Source organism: Procambarus clarkii, chromosome 25 (genome assembly GCF_040958095.1).
Source record: "Procambarus clarkii isolate CNS0578487 chromosome 25, FALCON_Pclarkii_2.0, whole genome shotgun sequence".
NCBI classification, from domain to species: domain Eukaryota; kingdom Metazoa; phylum Arthropoda; class Malacostraca; order Decapoda; family Cambaridae; genus Procambarus; species Procambarus clarkii.
Genome location: NC_091174.1, coordinates 25,934,657 through 25,956,838, shown reverse-complemented (window position 1 = coordinate 25,956,838; position 22,182 = coordinate 25,934,657). Strand labels below are relative to the sequence as shown.

The 22,182-nt window shown below is 41.7% G+C and overlaps 1 protein-coding gene across 2 annotated transcripts in view; it reads left to right on the top strand.

The window, feature by feature from the left end:
* Positions 1–22,182, top strand: part of LOC138368652 (1,5-anhydro-D-fructose reductase-like) — a 93,593-nt gene that overhangs the window by 25,071 nt on the left and 46,340 nt on the right. For both annotated transcript variants that reach the window (XM_069331361.1, XM_069331360.1), the window contains exon 5: positions 7,477–7,565. In XM_069331361.1, the coding sequence (XP_069187462.1) occupies positions 7,477–7,565 (89 nt within the window). The remainder of the gene's footprint in view (positions 1–7,476; positions 7,566–22,182) is intronic.

Below are 22,182 nucleotides of genomic sequence, written 5' to 3'. Positions count from 1 at the left end.
ACTAGGAGAGACTACGGGAATTAAACTTCACGCCACTTGGAGACAGAAGAGTTAGGGGGGACATGATCACCACATACAAGATTCCCAGAAGAATTGATAGGGTAGTTAAAGACAGGCATTTTAGCACATGGGGCACATGCAGTTGGGGACACAGGTGGAAATTGAGTGCCCAAATGAGCTATAGAGACGTTAGAAAGAATTTTTCAGTGTCAGAGTAGTAGATAAATGGAATGCATTAGGAAGTGGTGTGGTGGAGGCTCACTCCATACACAGCTTCAAGTGTAGATGTGATAGAGCCCAGTAGGCTCAGGAACCTGTACATTAGTTGATTGACCGTTGAGAGGCGGGACCAAAGAGCCAGAGCTTAACCCCCACAAGCCCAATTAGGTAAGTAAATTAGGTAAGGTAAGTACATCCACTACACACACACTCACCGACTAGACACACACTCACCCTCTACACAAACACACTCACACACACACACACACACAGGTCAAGCAGGTTGGTAAGAAAACAGTGATCACAGAGTTCCTTCTGAGAGGAACAGGACGAGTCATACTTGGAGATGGTTGCTCATGCATGGAGGGAACTCAGGGGGGGAATTGAAGGACTTAAGAGAACCTATAAGTAAAATGCAGATGGAACAAAGTGCAGCACATGAGGAGATAAAAAAAAATCAGCCCCTCCTCAGATTCTGGCCCAGGCAACCATCCCCCAGGTAACAGGGAATGTAGCAATGTCAGGGGACCCTAACAATGGGTGCCACCTTTGCTGAAATACTGAAGAACCCAGATGCCATGTCCAAAGTTAAGGAAGTTGTAATGAAAACAGTAACTTCACAGGAGGCAACTAGATACACAAGCCAGCTAATGGAAAGGAAAAGACCTGTAGTAGTGGTAGGTATTAGGGAAGAATGGAAGACTAAGGACAAAGCTGCAGTGTCAGGGATACTGAAGGCGATAGGAATGGAATGGGCCATACAAGACATAGAGCAGTTTTTCTGGAATGGCCAATACAACAAAAACAAAAAGCGATTGATCAAGGTACTATTCAGGAACAAGGCCATCAAAGAGGACATCCTAGTAAAGAAGAGCAAACTGAAAAATGCATGGAATTACAGAGAGGTAGGGCAGGACTTCTGAGGTAGAACTTCTGATGGGCATTACCAGGGACGAGATAATAAGGGCAGCAGATGCAAGGAAAAGGTACAAGAAGGAAGGGAGCCAGGGAACCTCAAACTCCAACCCAGCAATCTCAGAGGGGAGTGGGAAACCTCAATTCACCAATTCAGGAACCCCAGAGGGGGCTGCAACACCCCCAACCCACCACCCCATTGGACCCTCCACCTCCAGCATAAAATCTTCGTTGGCCATACATAATGCCCACCATATCACCCAAATCCTTCCTCTCCCCCCCCTAACCCCAAGTATCCCTTGCCTTCCTATCCCCTTGTCTTCTTCCTGCCCCAAGCAGGCCCAGGCAAGACCTAAGCCCTCCATCCCCCACCCCACCTCTCAACTACATCACAGGAGAATGTGCCCTTACCCTGAGCAATCACTGCCCCCCCAACCCCAAGCACTCCCTACCCCCCCAACCCCAAGCACTCCCGCCCCCTACCCCCAGTGCTTCTTCCTGCCCCAAGCAGGCCTGGGCAAGACCTCAGCCCTCCATCCCCCACCCCATCTCCCTCTGAACCCCTGGAAACTAACCCACAGGAAGACGAGACTACCCAAGTAGCAATGCCTATGGAACACCTTCCTACACTTGTGGGGATGGAAAGTGAAAATGGATATAGGAAAGTGAGCTTAAAGGTTATGTACTCAAACATGAATGGGATTACCAATAAAGCAAGTGAACTGGCGGAAAGGGCATAGAAAGAAAACGCAGATGTAATATGACTCACGGAAACAAAATTGTCAGGAGTCATAACAGATGCTGTGTTTCCAAAGGACTATTATATAGCAAGGAAAGTTAGTAGGGAGAGGAGATGGAGGAGTGGCCCTGCTGATAAGGAAGGATTGGAGTTTTGATGAGTTGGAAATTACGGGCTGTGACGGATTGAAAGATTACATAATCTTTGACTCTGACAATGGGTGAACCTGATAATAGTGGAAGTCATTTACAACCCTCCACTAAATGATAGATGACCCTGACAGGAGTTTGATAAGAACAACATTCATCCAATCTATGTAAATAAAAATGGAAATGTTCGTTTGTACAAAATCGCTAATCTCCGAAAGTTCTTCACCGATTGCTTTGATATTTTCACACAATGTTCCATTCGCATCCGAACAGGTTTTTATATACATACTGTATCAAGTGTCAGGTGTGAGAGGGATAAAAAAAAAATTATTTTGGAAACTGTGTTTTTCATGTGAGAGAAATCTTCGAAACCTCTTTACCGATTGCTTTGAAATTTTGACTCGACATTGCATTCGAATAGGCGAGTGTTTAATATACGTACTATGTACGTGCCTTACATGTGACAGGAAAAAAACATGTTTTTTTTTTTAAACAGCACCATCTGTTGGATGTAAGGGCAAAACACGATGTAATCTCCCAAAATTCTTCACTGATTGCTTTGAAATTCTGACACAACATTCCATTCGAATATGCACATGTTGTTATACACCTACTATATAGATGCCACACCTGTGACAGATAAAAACATGTTTTTTTTTTAGAACAGCGCCATCTGTTGTACGTAATTGCAACACTCAAACACCATACTAAATATGTTACGAATTCCATTTCAATGTTTCCGATTGCATTGATGTTGGAATTCCGATGATATAGCATTGGAATTGAGCTGTGTTGTTTACCATACCATTCATTTCATAAGTATACGTATAAATGGCACACCTGTCACAGGTAAAAATGTTCTTTTTTTTTAAGAAGTAGTGCCATCTGTTGCACCTAAGAGCCACAAACACTACTATCAATTATGTTACGATTCCATTTCAGTTTCTTTGATTGCATTGACAAAATAAATTTTCATACATTTCGATTAATTTTCATTTAGATTTAATTATTTGGTGTGATATTGCATTGAAACTAAGCTATGTTGTTTACCATACCATTCATTTCATGAGTATAAGTATAGATGCCGCACCTGTGACAGGTAAAAACATGATTTAAAAAAAGCCAGCACAATCTGCTTCACGTAAGAGCAACTCACACTGTACTAAATATGTTCCGATTCCATTTCAATGTGTCCGATTTCATTGACAAATTAAATTTTCATAGATTTCGAATTATTTCATTTACATTTAATTATTTTGTGTGATATTGAATTGGAATTGAGCTTTCTTGTTTACCATACCGTTCATTTCGTGAGTATAGTTTATTTATTTATTACAGGGAAGCTGGGGATGGTGGGGATGATGAGGGGACTGGGGAGGGGGTAATGGTTGGGAGGACGAGGGGAATATCTTGAGTTATCTTGAGAGGGATATCTTGACTTGAGTTATCTTGATACCTGGCCTCCTTTTTGTTACACACCACCCAGGAAGCAGCCCGTAGCACCTGTCTAACTCCCAGGTACCTATTTACTGCTAGGTAACAGGGGCATCATGGTGAAAACATTTTGCCCATATGTCTCCACCTCCGCCGGGTGGGTCTGAATCTGAAGCGCTGTCCACCCAGCTGTCAGGCACCTGTCATGGAAGGGGGAGTGGGAGATGGTGAAGAGAACAAGGGGATGGTGGAGAGGGGAATGGTTAGGAGGACGAGAGGATGGTGGAGTGGTGGATGGTGGGAAGGACATAGGGATGGGGAAGGGAGTAAATGTTGGGGGAAGACGAGGGGATGGGGTAGTGGGGAATGATTGGGAGGACAAAGGAACAGAGAAATGAGGAATGGTTGGAAGGACGAGGGGACATGGAGGAGGGAATGGTGGGGAGGACTGGGAGACAGGGGGAGGGTTGCTGTTACTCAGCAATTCACATGCGTTGCTAAGCCACAGCAACGCGTGGCCGGGTACCTCTAGTAATATAACAGAGAGAGCAGCTTCAGTTGCCTGCAGGAATGGCTCCAGACATTTAAACATGGGCGATTTCAACCATGGAGAGATAGTCTGGGAAAATGGGGACCCACATGGTGGTGCAGATACATGGAGAGCTAAACTCTTGGAAGTGGCAACAAGGAATTTTCTGAGCCAACACATCAGGGAACCCACAAGAATGAGCGGTGATGACGAACCTGCCACACTCCATCTAATATTCAACTTGAATGCTTAAATGAGTCAGAAATAAGGGAAGTCAAATTTCAAGCCCCCATATTGACCACAGAGTATGGACATTTGAGTATCTGATGGAGGTAGAGATAACTTATCCAAGGATGGGATCGGAAGGGAAAAGACTAAATTACTGAAGAGGAAAATACGACAAGATGAGGAACATCCTAGGGAGAACACCATAGGAAACAGAACTCAGAGAAAATACTGTACAGGATATGATGGACTGTGTCACCCAGAAGTGCCAGGAAGCAGAAAATAGGTTTATCCCGGATCAAAAGGAGAAAAACGAAAAGCAAGAGAAGAATCCATGGTTCAGCCTGGAATGTAAGGTCGTGAAGTAATTGAGTAAAATAACAAGTAGAAACTAAAGGAATAACAGAACACGAGAGAGCAGAGAGAGATACCAGAGGGCAAGAAATGAGTACCTCAGAGTGAGGAGAGAAGCAGAGAGACAGTATGAAAATAACATTGTGAGTAAAACTAAGATCCAACCAAAACTGCTCCACAGCCACATCAGGAGGAAAACAGCTGTAAATGAACAAGTGATGAAACTGAGAAAAGGGGAGAACAGATACACAGAGAACGACAAGGATGTGTGTTAAGAACTTAACAAGATATTCCAGGAGGTCTTCACAAAAGAACAACGAGAAGCCCCTACACTTATAAGAAGGAGGCAAACCAAGCAACCTTGTAGGAATTTGACCTCACCAGTGATGAGGTCAAAAGGAATCTGTTTGAGCTGAATGTAACAAAGGCTGTTGGGCCTGATAGAATCTCACCGTGGATATTAAAGGAAGGTGCAGAGGCACAAAGTGTGCCACTCTCTATGGTGTATAACAAGTCACTGGAGACAGGAGACCTACAGGAAAGCTGGAAAAACAGCTAATGTAGTCCCATTATAGAAAAAGGGTGACAGGCAAAAGGCACTGAACTACAGGCCAGTTTCCCTAACTTGCATACCATGCAAGATGATGGAGAAGATCGTGAGGAAAAGGCTCGTAGAGCATCTGGAGGGAAATAGCTTTGTAACACATCACCAGCATGGGTTCAGAAATAGTAAATCGTGCCTCACAAGTTTAATAAAATTCTACGACCAAGAAACAAAAATTAGGCAAGAAAGAAAAGGGTGGGCAGACTGCATTTTCTTGAACTGTCAGAATGCCTTTGACACAGAACCCAATGAAAGGCTGTTACAAAAGTTGGAACAACAGCCAGGAGCAAAAGGTAAAGTGTTCCAGTCGATAAGAGAGTATCTAACCAACAGGAACCGGCGAGTAACTGTGAGGGAAGAGACATCAGAATGGCAAGATGTCACCAGCGGAATCCTACAGAGCTCTGTAATTGGACCCATCCTGTTTCTAATATATTTAAACAATCTTCCAGAGGGTATAGACACATTCTTTTCAATGTTTGCTGATGATGCAAAAGTTATGAGAAGAGTGAAGGCAGATGAAGATAGACAGAGACTACAGGATGACCTGGACGAACTTGTGGAATGGTCTAGAAAATGACTACTAAAGCTCAACTCAGGAAAGTGTAAAGTAATGAAATTAGGCAAAGGGAGCAGAATTGTGAACACAAGGTACCATCTGAGAGGTGAAATCCTGCAAGCGTCAAATAGACAGAAAAATCTTGGGGTTGATATCACACCGAACCTGTCCCCAGAGGCCCACATCAAAAGGATATCATCAGCAGCATATGCTAGGTTGGCCAACATAAGAGCTGCCTTTAGAAACTTGTATTAGGAATCGTTCTGGACCCTCTATACCACTTATGGCAGACCAATCCTGGAATATGCGGCTGCAGCCTGGAGTCCATATCTAGTTAAATACAAAACAATGTTAGAGAAGATTCAGCTGTATGCAACCAGACTCGTCCCGGAACCTGAGAGGCATGAGCTACGAGGAAAGGCTAAAGGAGCTGAATCTCACGTCCCTCGAAAACAGAAGATTAAAGGGAGACATAATAACCACCTACAAAATTCTCAGGGGAATTAACAGGGTGGACAAAGACAAAGTCTTTAGCACGGGCAGAACACAAACAAGGGGACATAGGTGGAAACCTAGTACCCAAATGAGCCACAGAGACATTAGAAAGATTTTTTTCAGTGACAGAGTAGTAAATAAATGGAATGCATTTGGAAGTGATGAGGTGGTGGGAGACTCCATTCACAGTTTCAAGTGAAGATATGATAGAGCCCAGTGGAGTCCGAAACAGACCTGTACACCAGTTGATTGATAGTTGAGAGGCCGAAACAAATAGTCCGAAACAAACCTGTACACCAGTTGATTGATAGTTGAGGAGCGGGACCAAAGAGCCCGAGCTCAACCCCCGCAAGCACAACTAGGTAAGTACACACACACACACACACACACACACACACACACACACACACACACACTCACATGGTCCAAGCAAGAAAGGACAATCAGCGAGTGCCTCACCTCCCGATAAGATGTCTTACTCGCACCCAACCCATTCACTCACAGCAACGCCACATGCTCTACACCTGAGCCAAGCTTAGGTCTTCTATACATATGCTTAAACTCACTCTAAGCATAAATGTGCGAGTTGAAAATTAACGCTTGCAAACTTACACTTTCTACACTCAACTTACCACTACTGGGACTACGACCGTGCGAGCAGGAGCAACACATACACACTCATCCTGACAGGTGAACCACAGGTGCTCACCCTACGCTAACCTACCACCTCTTAACCTCACGACCGCACGCGCAGGGCACCACTCACCAGAGCTGAGATGGATTGCCTTACGCTCACCTGACCACGTGCTTGCGCACGGTTGTAGCCATGAATTTCCCTACTGACCAACACCTTTATCGAAGTTACAAATGCCAACACCTTCGTCAACTCACAAACGCCAACACCTTCGTCAACTCACAAACACCAACACCTTCACCAAACTCACAAACGGAGCTGAGAACAGACTAGGCAGAAGCTTGACACATCTCTCACATGAAGAACTGTTTGAGTCTTAGTAATTCATTGTTAGAGAAGAAAAGTGGATTGATCCGGAGAGTAATGAGGAATTAATAAACAAAAAGAGTTTAAAGAGGTAAAAAACTAAAGAAAAAATCCAAATAGAAAGGCAACTACGGATAACTGGGTTCACCTTGACGCTCGGGCAGTGGTGAAGAACGGCGGTGGTTTGGTGTATTGTGTTCTTACCTACAATGAACTGTTACTGTACTCACAACTTAACAAAGTGTCTGTTGCAGGAACGGCTGATGATACTTCGTTCCCACATGAAATTATATTCGATCCAACGACCGACATTCTCGGTATCTGGAGAGGCATGGAGGCACAGGTAAAGTCATCCTCAACCTCTCTACCATCAGGAGGGCCATGGAGGTACAGGTAAAGTCATCCTCAACTTCTGTACCTACTTCTCTACTATCTAAAGGGCTATGGTGGCACAAGTAAAGAAATCCTCAACTTCTCTACCTACTTCTCTACCATCTGGAGGGGCCATGGAAGCACAGGTTGATACCTGGTTGATACCTGGTTGATGGGGTTCTGGGAGTTCTTCTACTCCCCAAGCCCAGCCCGAGGCCAGGCTCGACTTGTGAGAGTTTGGTCCACCAGGCTGTTGCTTGGAGCGGCCCGCAGGCCCACATACCCACCACAGCCCGGTTGGTCCGGCACTCCTTGGAGGAATAAATCTAGTTTCCTCTTGAAAAGGTAAAGTCATCCTCAACCTCTCTACCATCTGGAGGGCCATGGAGGTACAGGTAAAGTCATCCTCAACCTCTCTACCATCAGGAGGGCCATGGAGGTACAGGTAAAGTCATCCTCAACCTCTCTACCATCTGGAGGGCCATGGAGGTACAGGTAAAGTCATCCTCAACCTCTCTACCATCAGGAGGGCCATGGAGGTACAGGTAAAGTCATCCTCAACCTCTCTACAATCTGGAGGGCCATGGAGGTACAGGTAAAGTCATCCTCAACCTCTCTACCATCTGGAGGGCCATGGAGGTACAGGTAAATTCATCCTCAACCTCTCTACCTTCTTCACCACTATCTGAAAGGACATGGAGGCACAGGTTATCTTGAAACTTTACCACCTCTGGTAAAAGTTCACATACAACTACAAATTTTCCCCAGTGGGTTAAGTTCACTGACATTGTATTGTAAAAAAAAAGTGTAATTCTGAAACTGATCATTGAACAAATAGTTACGAAAGTAAGTTAATTTATTTGTGCCTAATAGTATGCTTTTTGCCCTCTTGATGCATGTTAAACAATGACTGTTAATTAATCTATTCTTGAAATTAAAATGAGGTTAAGTATCTTATTTTCTATCTGATTACCCATCTATTCATTCATTTATCGAATCATCTAATAAATTATCTTTCAATCTATCTAAATATATATAAATCTTTCCATCCTTCTGTACATTACTCCCTTTATTTGTCTGTCTCTCCATCTATCCATCCATCAATCTACTGTCTGTCTGTCTGTCTGTCGCAGTTTCTATCTGTTTTTCTGTCTCTGTCTCTCTTTTATCAATAACTATCAAAGGAAAGGTCTGTTTGAGCGTCCGTCTGTTCAGAGTTGGAGGCCTGACGCTCGAGGCTAGCCTCAACCAGTTGATAGAAGGAATGATCTGGGGTGAGGGATGAACATAGGCTGGTAGAGGTCCCCAGAATTCAAAAGGGAATAGCGTGCTGTGGCCACATTATGAACCCCACCAGTACAGCCTGCCAACCATACAGCTAAATATTTTGAAAGCAAACATTTCAAAACCATATTTTGTTCTTGTATTAAAGTACACCATAATTCACTGATCTCGGTAATCCTGCTATTATAGTGACCATATTGGCATAAAATTGACTATCCTCCCACAGCTTCAAAGTTTTTTTTAAAGATAAGGACCCATTTCAAAGTAAATGGGATATCTACTAATTTTTTTAGTATTACACACCGCTAAGCTGACGACCTAACAGAGACAGAGGGACAAACACAAAACAAGGACAAAGTCCGAGAGAGAAACTGACACAGAGGCAGGGACAGATACAGACAGTAGTAGATGGATGCTTAGACGGATGGATAGATGGATAGATGAGTAGATGGATAGACAATTGGATGGATGGATTGACGGATAGAGGGATAGATACATCCATGGAAAGATAGGTAGACAAATATGATGGTTGGATATTTTGATAGATTCATTGATGGATAGGTGGATAAATTGATAGGTAGATTGACAGATAGATGCATTGACAGATAGGTGGAGGTATAGATGGATAAATGGGTGGTAAGAATGATGGATAGATAGATGGATGGATATACAGAATTGCATGTAGTGATAGATATATGGATGTGTGGATAGCTGGATAGATATATGGATGTGTGGATAGCTGGATAGATAGATAGATAGAGAGAGAGAGAGATTGACAGTTGAGAGACAGAAAGAGAGAGAGAGACCTGGACAAGGCCGGGTCCACCTCTAATAATAAATAAAATTGTCTACCACGGGCGTGTTGGTGTTCGCCGGTAACTGGAGCGCATCAGTGTTAAATACTTAAAAATAAAAGAGTTACCCCATTTACTTTGCGACAGGGGTGAGGCTTCAGAAACCTTACAGCTGAGGGTGGAGCGTCTGTTCTAAACGATTATGGGCAAATAAATAAAAGCAGAAATTTTGTGTACATTTTCCATGATCAGTGTATATTGGTGTACAGTACTACAAGGAAAAAATTATATTTGAAATTTTTGTTTTTAATTAAAATATTTTGCTATGTTGCTGGCGGGCAGTGCCAAAAATCGCCATTTGTGTGATTTAAATGTTTTCACCAAGATTTGCTTGCAGGGTCAAGCTAGGCACCTAGCCCTGCTTGCCGAACGTTCTTAGATCGTTTTAGATCTTTACTTTTATCATATTTACATTTAAAATTTTGAACAGATATAGCTTCAAGGACTTCTGCGTCTAACCTGTTCTAATTACTGACAGCTCTAACAAAGAAAATATTCCTCCTGATGTCTCTATAACTCCCTCGTGTCCTGATGTCCTGAAGAAACCTGATGACTCTTTCCTAAAGTTCAGTTCTCTCTGTCTTTCCTCAAAGCTCATTCCCCTCAGCTCCGTAACGAGTTTCGTTGCATATCTTTGGACCTTTCCTAGTTTCTCATTGTTCTTTTTTACGTAAAAGATCCATGATGGGGACATATTCAGGAGTGGATCGTACCTTCGCTGTTATCAGCTCGGAAAGCTCTTCTGTCCAAGTTTCTGAAGAATACACGGATGTTGGCAAATATGCCATATGCAGCTGTTGTTATTCTGCTAATGTGGGCTTCTGGCATTAGATGTGGGATTATGTCCACTCACAGGTCTTTCTCGTTTTCTGATTGAAGAATTTGTCTTTCCTTCATATTCTACTGCTGTATCGGTCTTAGCCCTCCTGTTCCAGACCTCATAACATTGCATTTGGCTGGTTTAAACTCTAGCAGACATTTTTCAGACCACTTCTGGAGTGTGTCCAAATCCGTTGACAATGCCTAAATGAGCAAAGTATGCTAATAATAAGTAGTATTAATATATATTTGAGAAAATTCTTATTTTGAATAAACAGCATGTTATAATATTTGGAGGCGTTTTTGGTTCAACAGCTGGGTGGAATGGACTGGGTCTGTGGACGGGTTTCAAAAAACAGTTGTACGTTCTAATAGATATTGATATTATTCTCTGAAGAAGAGGTTCGGCCTTGTATGTGTGTCTAGAAAATGTGGACCGATGAAGCTTTTGTCAATATTTATGAGAAGCTTAGGAAAAGTGAATGGAAGTTAGGCTTTGCAGTATATTCCATGATGGATGAGGTGAGGTGTTAACAAGTCTAGGGGCCGGGGCGCTCGTGTTCTACATTATTACTGATGGTCTTTGGCAATATATGTCACAAGTGACAGAAAGGAGTAATCCCTAGGAGTAATCTGGCTGTTTATATATTGATGAGTGTGTTAAATATGTGTTGCTTTAGCTATGTCTAAACATTGAAGCATTTTTTTTATTGGTTCCATGTTGGCTGTGGGTATAGTCATATATGTTGGTGGTCTGTTTGTGTGCAGAAATTATGTGATCTCTGAGAGAGCCTAGTTTTTTGTTCATTGTCATAACAGCTGTTGTCTTCCCTGTATGAAGAAAGATGGAGCTGGTAGTCAAGAAATGGAATTTACTTTATAATGTATATCTGAAGGAGAGAATGCCTGTTTGTCTGTCTGTCTGTCTGTCTGTCTGTCTGTCTGTCTGTCTGTCTGTCTGTCTGTCTGTCTGTCTGTCTGTCTGTCTGTCTGTCTCTCTGTCTCTCTGTTTGTATGTCTGCTGTCTGAGGTTGAAGGCCAAATGCTTCTGGGCTTCCTTCGCCCAACTTTGCAACGGGAATGGTCTAGGGTACGGGACGGCAAAGGCTTGTCGGGGTTGCCAAGTTCAAGAGGGAATAGCGTTCCAGGGATATTTTTTGACCTACCGCGATGATTTTTGGCCCTGCCCGCTTACTGCACCTTGCTAAAAAAAACCTTGCACCTTGTTGCAAAAATAGTAAATATTAGATTAATATACACCATGAGCAAACCAGTTGGACCCCACGAGAAGAATTCGAACTTGCTCACTTGGTACTCCCAAGGTGGGGCCCTAAACCACCACACCTCAACATGGGATTCCACCGAAACCTCTAGGATTCCTGAGGCTTACAACTGAAGCCCAATCAGGATTTTAAGCAATGACCCCATGCACTCTGCTTAATGGTCTATGTGGACCAACCTTAAAGCCCTAATTGGACTCTAGTTGTAAGCCTTAGGAATCATAGAGGATTCAGAGGAATCCCATGTTGTATTGCTTCTGACCATGTCGTGGTGTAGTGGTCAAAGGCGAATTTTTGGGAGTACCAAGTGAGCAGGTTCGAATCCTCCTCGTGGGTCTTACTGATTTTCTCATTGCTACATCACATTAATGTAATTTTGCTGTACAACGTACACCATAAAATACTGATCTCTATAAAATTGACAGTTTTCCAATTTTCTACTTCTCATAACTTGGCCGTAGTACCATTAAACGCATAACTACAACACAGCTCCCTCTCCTCCAGATGCCTGTGACAGCCCAAGGACAACACACCACCCTAAAAGAGATTTAAAGCCAAAATAAATCTGTTTCATTCATGGAAAGAATTTTTTTTATATACAAAATTAGAAAAATTTCTTCAGCTGCTAAATATCTTTTTCATCTAATATTCAATAATATTAACTGATCTGGGGGAAAATATTGAGATCTCTGAGAGGTTCTTGTTGTGTGCACTGTGAGGCACCTCATAGGCGATGTTGTCTGGCTTTCATGTAGAAAGATGGATCTGAAACTCAAGGTGGTGAATGGTAGGGAAGGTGGCGAAGAAGAGGGAAGGTGGTGATGAGTAGAGAGACTGGTGAAGGGTATATGGAAGGATGATGAAGGAGACGGGAAATGTAGCAAATGAGAAAGAACCAAGTGAAGGGTAGTGAGTGGTAGAGAAAGGTGGTAAAGGGAAGTGAAGATGGTTAATGATAGGGAAGGTGGGGATGATCAGGGAGGGTGGTGAAAGGTAGGGAAGGTGGTGATGGGCACGGATGGTGCTTAAGGAGAGACAGAAGGTGGTGAAGTAAAAGGAAGGACTGATGATGATGGTTAAAGATGGGATTGGCTGACTATTGAAAATGGTTAATGTGGTGAAGATGGTATGTTGTGAAGGTGATTAAAGTGATTAGGATGATCGTTTATAGTTTTGATGGTTACAGTGAAGAGGACAGTAAGGAGGACCGTCACAGTGACAATGGCAGCGGGGGAGCAACGATGGGTGGAGTGCTTACAATAATATGAAGTGATGATGTGGCTTCCACGCATGCGTGTGTGTACTCACCTACTTGTGTTTACGGGGGTTGAGCTTCGGCTCTTTTGTTCCGCCTCTCAACGGCAAACTAACCGGTCTCCATCAACTGTCAGTCAACTGTGAGCTGCATACTCCAGGACTGATTTGTGTGTGTACCTTTACTCTTTGTATTTACTATTTGTGTCTGCAGAATCGAGCTATTAACTACTGGACCCGGCCTTTCTATCCAATATATTGTTCCCTCTATTATACCTACTACATATATATGTATCTCTAACGTACACACACACAAACACACACACACACACACACACACACACACACACACACACACACACACACACACACACACACACACACACACACACACACACACACACAGGAATTGATAAAATCGATAGGGAAGATTTCCTGAGACCTGGAACTTAAAGAACAAGAGGTCATAGATTTAAACTAACTGAACACAGATGCCGAAGAAATATAAGAAAATTCACTTTCGCAAACAGAGTGGTAGACGGTTGGAACAAGTTAGGTGAGAAGGTGGTGGAGGCCTAGACCGTCAGTAGTTTCAAAGCGTTATATGACAAAGAGTGCTGGGAAGACGGGACACCACGAGCGTAGCTCTCATCCTGTAACTAAACTTCGGTAATTACACTTAGGTAATTACACACACACACACACGCACACACAAACAAACAAACAAGTAGTGTAAAGTACGCCTAGACCCGCATACAGCACCTGAGCAGGTGAGCTCATTAGGCCACCCTGCTCAGGTGGTGGCCTAATGAGCCAGGTGTCTAGTCGTACAGTATTCTGGGGGGTTTCCTGGGTGTGTTACGCTTGCCGGGCGTGTGGCGTCCGGCCGCGCAGCACTTGACAGAGGGTAGAATTATGTTGGAGTGTGGGGCAGCGGTATGTGGGTTATGTAGGGTAAGTATAGGAAGAGCAGTGATGAAGAGGTGAACAGGTGTGGAATAGTAGTAGATGAATATGTATGAGTATGTGCCATAGAGTTAATCCTGTGTGAGGATAGATCGATAAATAGATAGATAGATGCGAGTGTGTAGGTTATGTAGAGGAGGGAGGACCCCCCCCACCTGGCAAGGATATGTTGAGGAGGGAGGGGGGCCCCCCCCCCTACCCGAGAGGGTAGACCAGGCTCTTAATAACACTTTAGTGCGCGCAGCACTCGTGAAAAAAAAAGCGCCTTGTGTCGGAAAATCCGACACCATTTAATAATATCATACAGGCAGATAATATTGCAGTGTTGTATACACAAGTTAACCCATAGAAAATGTAACTTGTAGTGGAATTTCCGTCTATAGAAAACGGGATATCATTACCACATACTATTATAAATTCACCACCTATTATGGTGGGAATTATTCTTAAATACATTAGTTTTTGGACTTTACCATCATAAAAACATCTCATATAAATTAACTTAATTATCAGAATTAAAATAGAGTAAATGTGACCCTTCTATCACTTACTGTCATCTGGACAATGTAGGCCAGTAGCGTCAGTGAGGAGGGAGTGGTCAGCCATTGTTATTGTTTAAGACCACAGAGTCATGGAGCGAATTTCGGCTCCTATAAATTCTCTTGGACGAAGTGTTATGGAAGATCAGAGTAGTGATCTGCCATCATCAACACGCTGTCATCAATCTCAAGGGAAGTGTCTTTTCGAAACCCGTTTATCTTTCATTTATGGCCATTAATGTCAGTAGATATTGGGTGATCCGGTTAGATCACAAATGATCGACTCAAACAAGGTAATTAAGCCTAGGTCTTTATGGTTCCATGTACAGTGTTTTCTCTGATATAGCTGTCATATATTAGGATTCTGGCTTCATAGCTAGCGCCCTTTTGACAGGTCAAGACGAGGAAGCATGCTTTGTGCATCAGTTACCAGGGTGATGGAAGCCACCTCACACGAGGGAAAATGTGGTGTCTACATCCTGGTTATACCTGGTGGACTAAGGCCTGCTGTACAATAAGATAAGGAACCTCTTCAATGTTTAACAATATGTGTAGTTAATACTGTAGTTTAATTGGCTGCATATATATAATTTTAATATAAACCCCCCCTAATGTGTAGAGGATCGATTTGTGAGATTATTGCAGAAATACAGTCCACTTATCATCATACAAATTGCTATCGAAGTATATAAATTAACGTAAATATAAATTCATACAAATTAAATAAATATAAATTTCACAGGTCGGTTCCCACACCTTGTGTGCGCGGCTTTCTGCACGGTCAAGCGTAAACACAAAAAAGTGTATAATCTTTTCACGCTCCTAACAACAATTCTCGAGCTACGTTTTTTATTTTGGTATCAATGCGTTGGCAATAAAATTCTCTATAAGATCATATGCATAAAATGTCACCAAGGCATTTGCTATCCCACCACGAAGTAAATAAACACGAAGATGACTCGCCGTGACATCCAAACAGGAAGTAAATGTTCATACTCTTTCGTTTGTTGCCAGCCTCACAGGCATCCTACAGCGCTCATTTTGATATCACTGAACTCGCAATAAAATACCCCACCCAGTCATATGCCTATCAATGTCTAATTATGTTTCGCACGAGTGTGGGAACTGGGCGAAGCGTTAGCCGTGATTTCAGCAGCGACGACACTGTTGTGATGTAGCGCTTTGAAAGTTTATACTTATTTCACTGTCCTAACATTATTTCTCGAGCTACGTATTTAATTTTTATAGCAATGTGTTTGCAATAGAAAGTTCTATAAGAACATGGGTAGAATTGGCCAACAGAGCGTCAAATAAATTTGCGGCGAATAAAATCTTACGCGTGTTTGTACCCGTGAGCGTAAAAAGTTTTTACTTTGCTCATGTTTTTTCAAGTTTATAGTTGTTTCACACCGTTTTCTTTGTTTGTATAGTGTTCGGAATAAAATTCTCTACTACAATTCCATCTTTACTACATCTTCCATCTTTCATCTACTAAAATTCTCTTCTCTACAATTCCACACACTTCACATTTCCCCAGTCCGCAATAAACGAGGGTAAAGTAAACACATTATATAAATTTCTTTCTTTTATTAAACACTAAAGCGATTCACAAAGATAATAATAATAATAATAATAATAATAATAATAATAATAATAATAATAATAATAATACTAATAAGACTACTTCTTGGTAGTTTGATAGTAGACAGATGGGGAGAGGCATGAGAGTTTGACATAAGTGTACTGACCTGCAGCCCCTACTCTGCTTCCAGAGCGCTAAGGCTTCCAGAGCGCTAAGGATATGTGGCTCACACTTACCACATAGGTCTGAGGAGTGTCACCACATGACCACATGGGGTCACCTCTTAAAAGGTTGAGGCATAACTGTTATGAATGTCAACATCTGCCTCTACCATAGTCAGTCCTCTCCATCCCCTCCCCCTCCAACCACATAGCAGGGCACACCACTTACCATCAACACCACCACCACAGGCTGGCAGGTGAGCCATGACCACAACATACAAATTCCAAGCATTGAGGTGTTAGCAAAGTAAACATATCATCTCCCCCCTCCCCAACCAGTTAACACCCTCAACTCTTCCTCCCTCAAGCCTCGCCTCAAAGGAGGAGTGCATAGTGGACCACATTGCAGGACTTACCAGCACAATGTCGCGCATGCCTGGGGTGGCTATCCTCTTTGGAGTTTGACACTTAACTGGTTAAATGAAGCATTACCGCTCACCCTACCCACGCTCCAGCAGGCCCCCCACCCCCCTTCCACTACATCTACTACTCAAGTCTGTTTACTTTCCCCCCTCCAAGGTTGTGGGGGCTTACATGCGTGTCCCAGTATTCATAACAGTTACTCAGGTAAAGTCAGTAGTCATTTTTACTGAATGTGGGAAACATAACTTCTGGAGGTAGCAGGTAGGTGTTTTCCACTACTGAATGAATATTTGCAATTTTAGATCAATCCCAGGAACTTCACCAATACACACATCTGGGGTGGTGGTTTGAGGTGTACTGAGATGGGCGAGGTATTGGGGATGATCATACCCTCACCTCCATCCACCCCAACCCCCACCACCTCCACAACCCTTACCAGCTTGAATTGAAGGAAGGTCATAGGTCTGACCTCTGCTCTACCTCAAACACGTCATTCATTCATTGACTCTCTCTCCCCCTTAGGTGCGCCATGTTCCCACATACAAATTCCAAGCCTGCGATGTTAGCAAAGTAAACATATATATAAGACTAATGTGGAAAATCTTAGTCTTGATATTATTATTATCAGTAAGTCAAACAGCAACTGTATACTGAAGACTCTAATATGCTATGGGGATAGACAGCTTCTCTCTCTCTCTCTGGCTGAGCCATTAGTGAAATACCCGACTTCAATTGCTAGGACATAGGATCTACAGTTTCGTCAGGTTGACTTTATGCCTTAGCGAGATGACTGTGCGCAACAGTAGCTCAGCGAAAACATAGACCTTTGATATCATAGCAAGACAATGACACAGAATGTTAAAGACTCTTATACTGAATGAGGGAAACATTTTTCATCTTAAAAGGTGTGTCGAGTAAATGAGGAAGCGAGGCACTTAGTAACGTAACGTGGAAATCAACTTTCTGTCTGATGTCCAAATAACATTATTGAAAATGTGAACCATGTTTAGCAATAGCTTCATTACATTCCAAACATAAATAAAATATTACCACATGCATGTTTAGTTCTTGTATCGCACTATATTGTTGCATAACGTAACGTGGAAAACATCTTTCTGCAATCCAAAATAACATTTTGAAATGTAAAGTGTGACTTAGTCCATCTCCTTTACATCTCTCTTACCATATAAATATTACTGTGTGGCAGTTTTACCCCCCTGTAACACAAAGTAACATAACGTAAGCTTATTCGACCTCTCTTGGAATCCCCATGCACCCCCAGTTTCTGTTACAAAAAAGTCAAATATGCTGAAACTTCAACGGGTTCAAAATAGAGCACTCAGATTTGTAGCAGGCGTGACACTAGCCAACAGAATTCGGACTGTGAGTCTCCACACCTGATTAAAGATAGATCCGTTGAACAGAAGTCTCCACAACCTATCAGCAAAGCAGCAGCTATACAACATGACATTCCAAACACAAATAAAATATTACCACATGCATGTTTAGTTCTTGTATCGCACTATATTGTTGCGTAACGTAACGTGGAAAACATCTTTCTGCAATCCAAAATAACACTTTGAAATGTAAAGTGTAACTTAGTCCATCTCCATTACATCTCTCTTACCATATAAATATTACTGTGTGGCAGTTTTACCCCCCTGTAACACAATGTAACATAACGTAACAGTGGAAAACATCATTCTGCAGTCCAAAATAACATTTTCGGAATGTAAAGTGTGTGACGGTAACGCGTTGGTGTTCGGCTGTTTAAGGCTAGGGGTATGGCCTCGTCACATAGTTATAAAAAAAAATAGAAAAAACTGGAACTTCGTCTGTGGTAAGGTAAGGAGAAGACACACAAAACACAAGTAAACTTTAACAATGAAATTTTAATTACGTTAAATAAATCAAAACATGAAAAAATGGACAAACAAATTCTTATAATAAAATCAATCAATCAAAATAATAAGAATAATTAAATGACACAATGAAAAGTTACGTTAAGACAAAATAACCAGAAGTGCAATACAAAAATAAAGGTAAGGTGCTGGAATATTGGCTTTAAGCTACCACCTCTCTCAGTATACGCTAACGTCTAGCCGGGAGGAGTGGTAACCGCGGAAGCACAGAATATTCTGAGGTCTGAGGTCGTGGCGACCCCAGACATCAAGTAGTATGGGGGGGGGGCGAGTGCAGGTGCAGCCAGACCGGCGACCAATCAGCGGAGCCGGTAGCGATCAACAGGTAGTTTGGCGGTTTGAGTCTGAACAGGTGTCTCTGGCTGCATACGTTTTGCGCTCTGGCAAACCTTGCTGGTGTTGTTGTCGTTGTTGGACATTTCTTCCATAGTAGTTATATATATTTGTTGCGACGTATTTGTGGAGGGAAGAGCAGGCTCAATCTCTTGAAGGAGATTACCGTCACAAGTGTAACTTAGTCCATCTCCATTACCATATAAATGTTACCATCTCTTACCATATAAATATTACTGTGTGGCAGTTTTAGCCCCCCCTGTAACACAATATAATGTAACATAACGTGGAAATCATCATTCTGCAGTCCAAAATAGCATTTTGAAATGTAAAGTGAGACTTAGTCCATCTCCATTACATCTCTTACCATATGAATATTACTGTGTGCCAGTTTTAGCCCCTGTAACACAATTTAACGTAACGCAACGTGGAAATCTTCTTTCTGCTGTCTAAATATACCACATGGCTGCAGAAGCGAGCATTCGAGCGGTGTACCTTTTGTTGTCTGGCTTTCGCATGACTGGGTTAATGACCACAATATTCCACTTAATACCTGCTCCTGCTTACCCCCTACACTTAGTAATGTATCGTGGAAATCAACTTTCTTTCTGATGACCGAATAACATTATTGAAAATGTGAACCATGTTTAGCCATTACATCCAAACACAAATAAAATATTACCGCATGCCTGTTTAGTTTTTGTAACACATTATATCGTTACATAACATAACGTGGAAATCATCTTTCTGTTTGATGACCAAATAACATTTTTGAAAATGTGAAGCTTTATAGGTTTAATTTTAAACAAAGGTGCACCACTAGTCCACGAACTAAGAGGGGTGAGTTAGGAAAAAAGACTTTGTGAAATATGCACAAAAGAGTTTGGGGAGACGTGATCACTACCTACAAATTCTAATATTTTTTGTTAACTGTGTTATCACAACATATACCTCTTGGTCTCTTGTTCTGCCTCTCACGAGTCAATAAACACAATTTTGTATCATTTCCTGACTAAAATAGCTCTCCGAAACATCTTTGCACATTTTTTTATTTTTCACTGACACGCGCACAGCCATCAAAGGGAATCTCACTACTGCATGGATGTCTTGTGTGTTAAATAAACGGTCCTTACCTAGCTTATCATTTTCTTTGAGAAACTTATATGTGGTGATCATATCTCCCGAGTCCACACAAATAACCCACACATCACCCAAGATCTGTTTTCAAATCATAGCTCGCATCTAATTTACTTTTATTTTTTGCAGAAACTAAGTTTTGAGAATATGCACAAAGTCACCAATTACTTATCGTATCATCAAAGTTATTCTCAGAGGTTTTTTAGTTTAAAAAAAATACTTCCACCATCCTACAGCCATATTGAGAGAGAGAAGGCAAACATAACTTAGTTATTGCATCTAGTTTTAAAAAGGGGTTTGAATAAGAAGAGTCATGTTCCATAAAAAATACTTTACAACATCTATTATTTATGAGCAGTAAGAGGGAAACGGGATCCTAACATACAATTTCCAAGCATTACAATGCTATCGAGGTAAACATAACATAAAAAGACAATAATATAGTAGTTCGCTAATTGCCGGCTAGTCAAAACTTAACATAACAGTTATGATTTCACAGAGTTTTAACCTTTGCAAGTTTTTCAATGTTTTCTCTTCACTTGTGCTAAGTGAGCCAGACAAAATGTGGCACTGCACTATTAGCAAGGCAAGGCAATACATAACTAAGACAAAAAGTAGCAATACGCTATTAGCTAGTCAAAACATATAACACGCCTTATTTCACAGGCTTTTTTTCTAGTAAATAAAGTTCATCAAACACCACCAGTCCACGAAATAAGAGGATGACTTAAGAGGAAAGAAAAGGTATTGTGAAATATGCACCACACCACCCTGTGGAAGACAGAGGAGTTTCGGGAGACGTGATCAATACCTACATAGCCTCCTCCTCTTTCTCTCATTAGTCAATAAACATCCTTTGCATAATTTCTTGACTTAAATAACACTCCAAAACATGTGGTCATTTTTATTCTAATTGTCACACTTATAGCCAACAATTTGTTTTGCAGAGTGACGAGTTATGCATAGTGACGAGATTTCATGGTGAACACAGTTTTAAGAGAGTTCACAGTGTATTAATTATGGTCGTGGATATGTTATGTTATGTTTATGAAGATCATTGCATCTAATTTTTACCCATTTCACTACGCCCTGCTTTTCAGTCTTCTCGTGTTCTTTTCAAATAAAGTTTGATTACTGCAGGCGTAGGGCTTCTGCAGTTCTCATTATTACTACTATCCCCTACACCTTACTTTCCTCCTCAGCTCTCTCTGGCCTATTTATTGCCTGTCCCTACCTGTCCTCATCACAATCGACTTGAGAATGGTCCAGGACGAACCGAAACGTCGTCGTCCCTTCAACTTCTAGTGTGTGGTCTGGTCAACAAGTTTGATTACTGTTTTCCAGTAGATTCGCTTCACACTACATATATTAATCAACTTTCAAATTCTTTACAACTTCAATTCAGTTTCATTTCAATATCATGGTTTTTTGTCGTTTCCCCTGCCAGTATCTAGTTCAAGACCTCGCATTATCAATGTCCTTACTGTTTGTCAACAAATTATTTTTTAGTTCCAATTATTTGGTGCACATCACACGGTTACCGCTTATTGTCCACCGCTGATGTGTGAATCATATTTCCTCTTTCACAAAAACATATATATATATATTTATACTTGAACACTACGCTCACAGTCTTTTATGCTCATCATAGCTTAACATGAGCACTTGACTTTTACTTATTTTATATTTTCTCATTCTTTTCAAATATTATATTTGAATTCAAGGTTTAGATTGAACTCCGGTCCACAACCAAATCCCGGACCAGTGTTGTAAAACAGTCTCAAATAAATAATGACGGCTTTCCCATACGAGGCGAGGGGCGAACAGTTATGCAAGAGGAACTAGTTATGCTTATTAATTTTTGGTCTGACGAATTGACAGAAAAATATCTCAATACCTGGAAGAGAAGGAGGGGTCTAATGTCTTGGTTGGGAGGCTCACCGGTTTTTATATCAACTGTGCTCAGATTGAACATCCAATAAGATTTGGCTCACATGTAAACTATCCTGAAGGCTTGCGTGGAAAGCAGTTGCT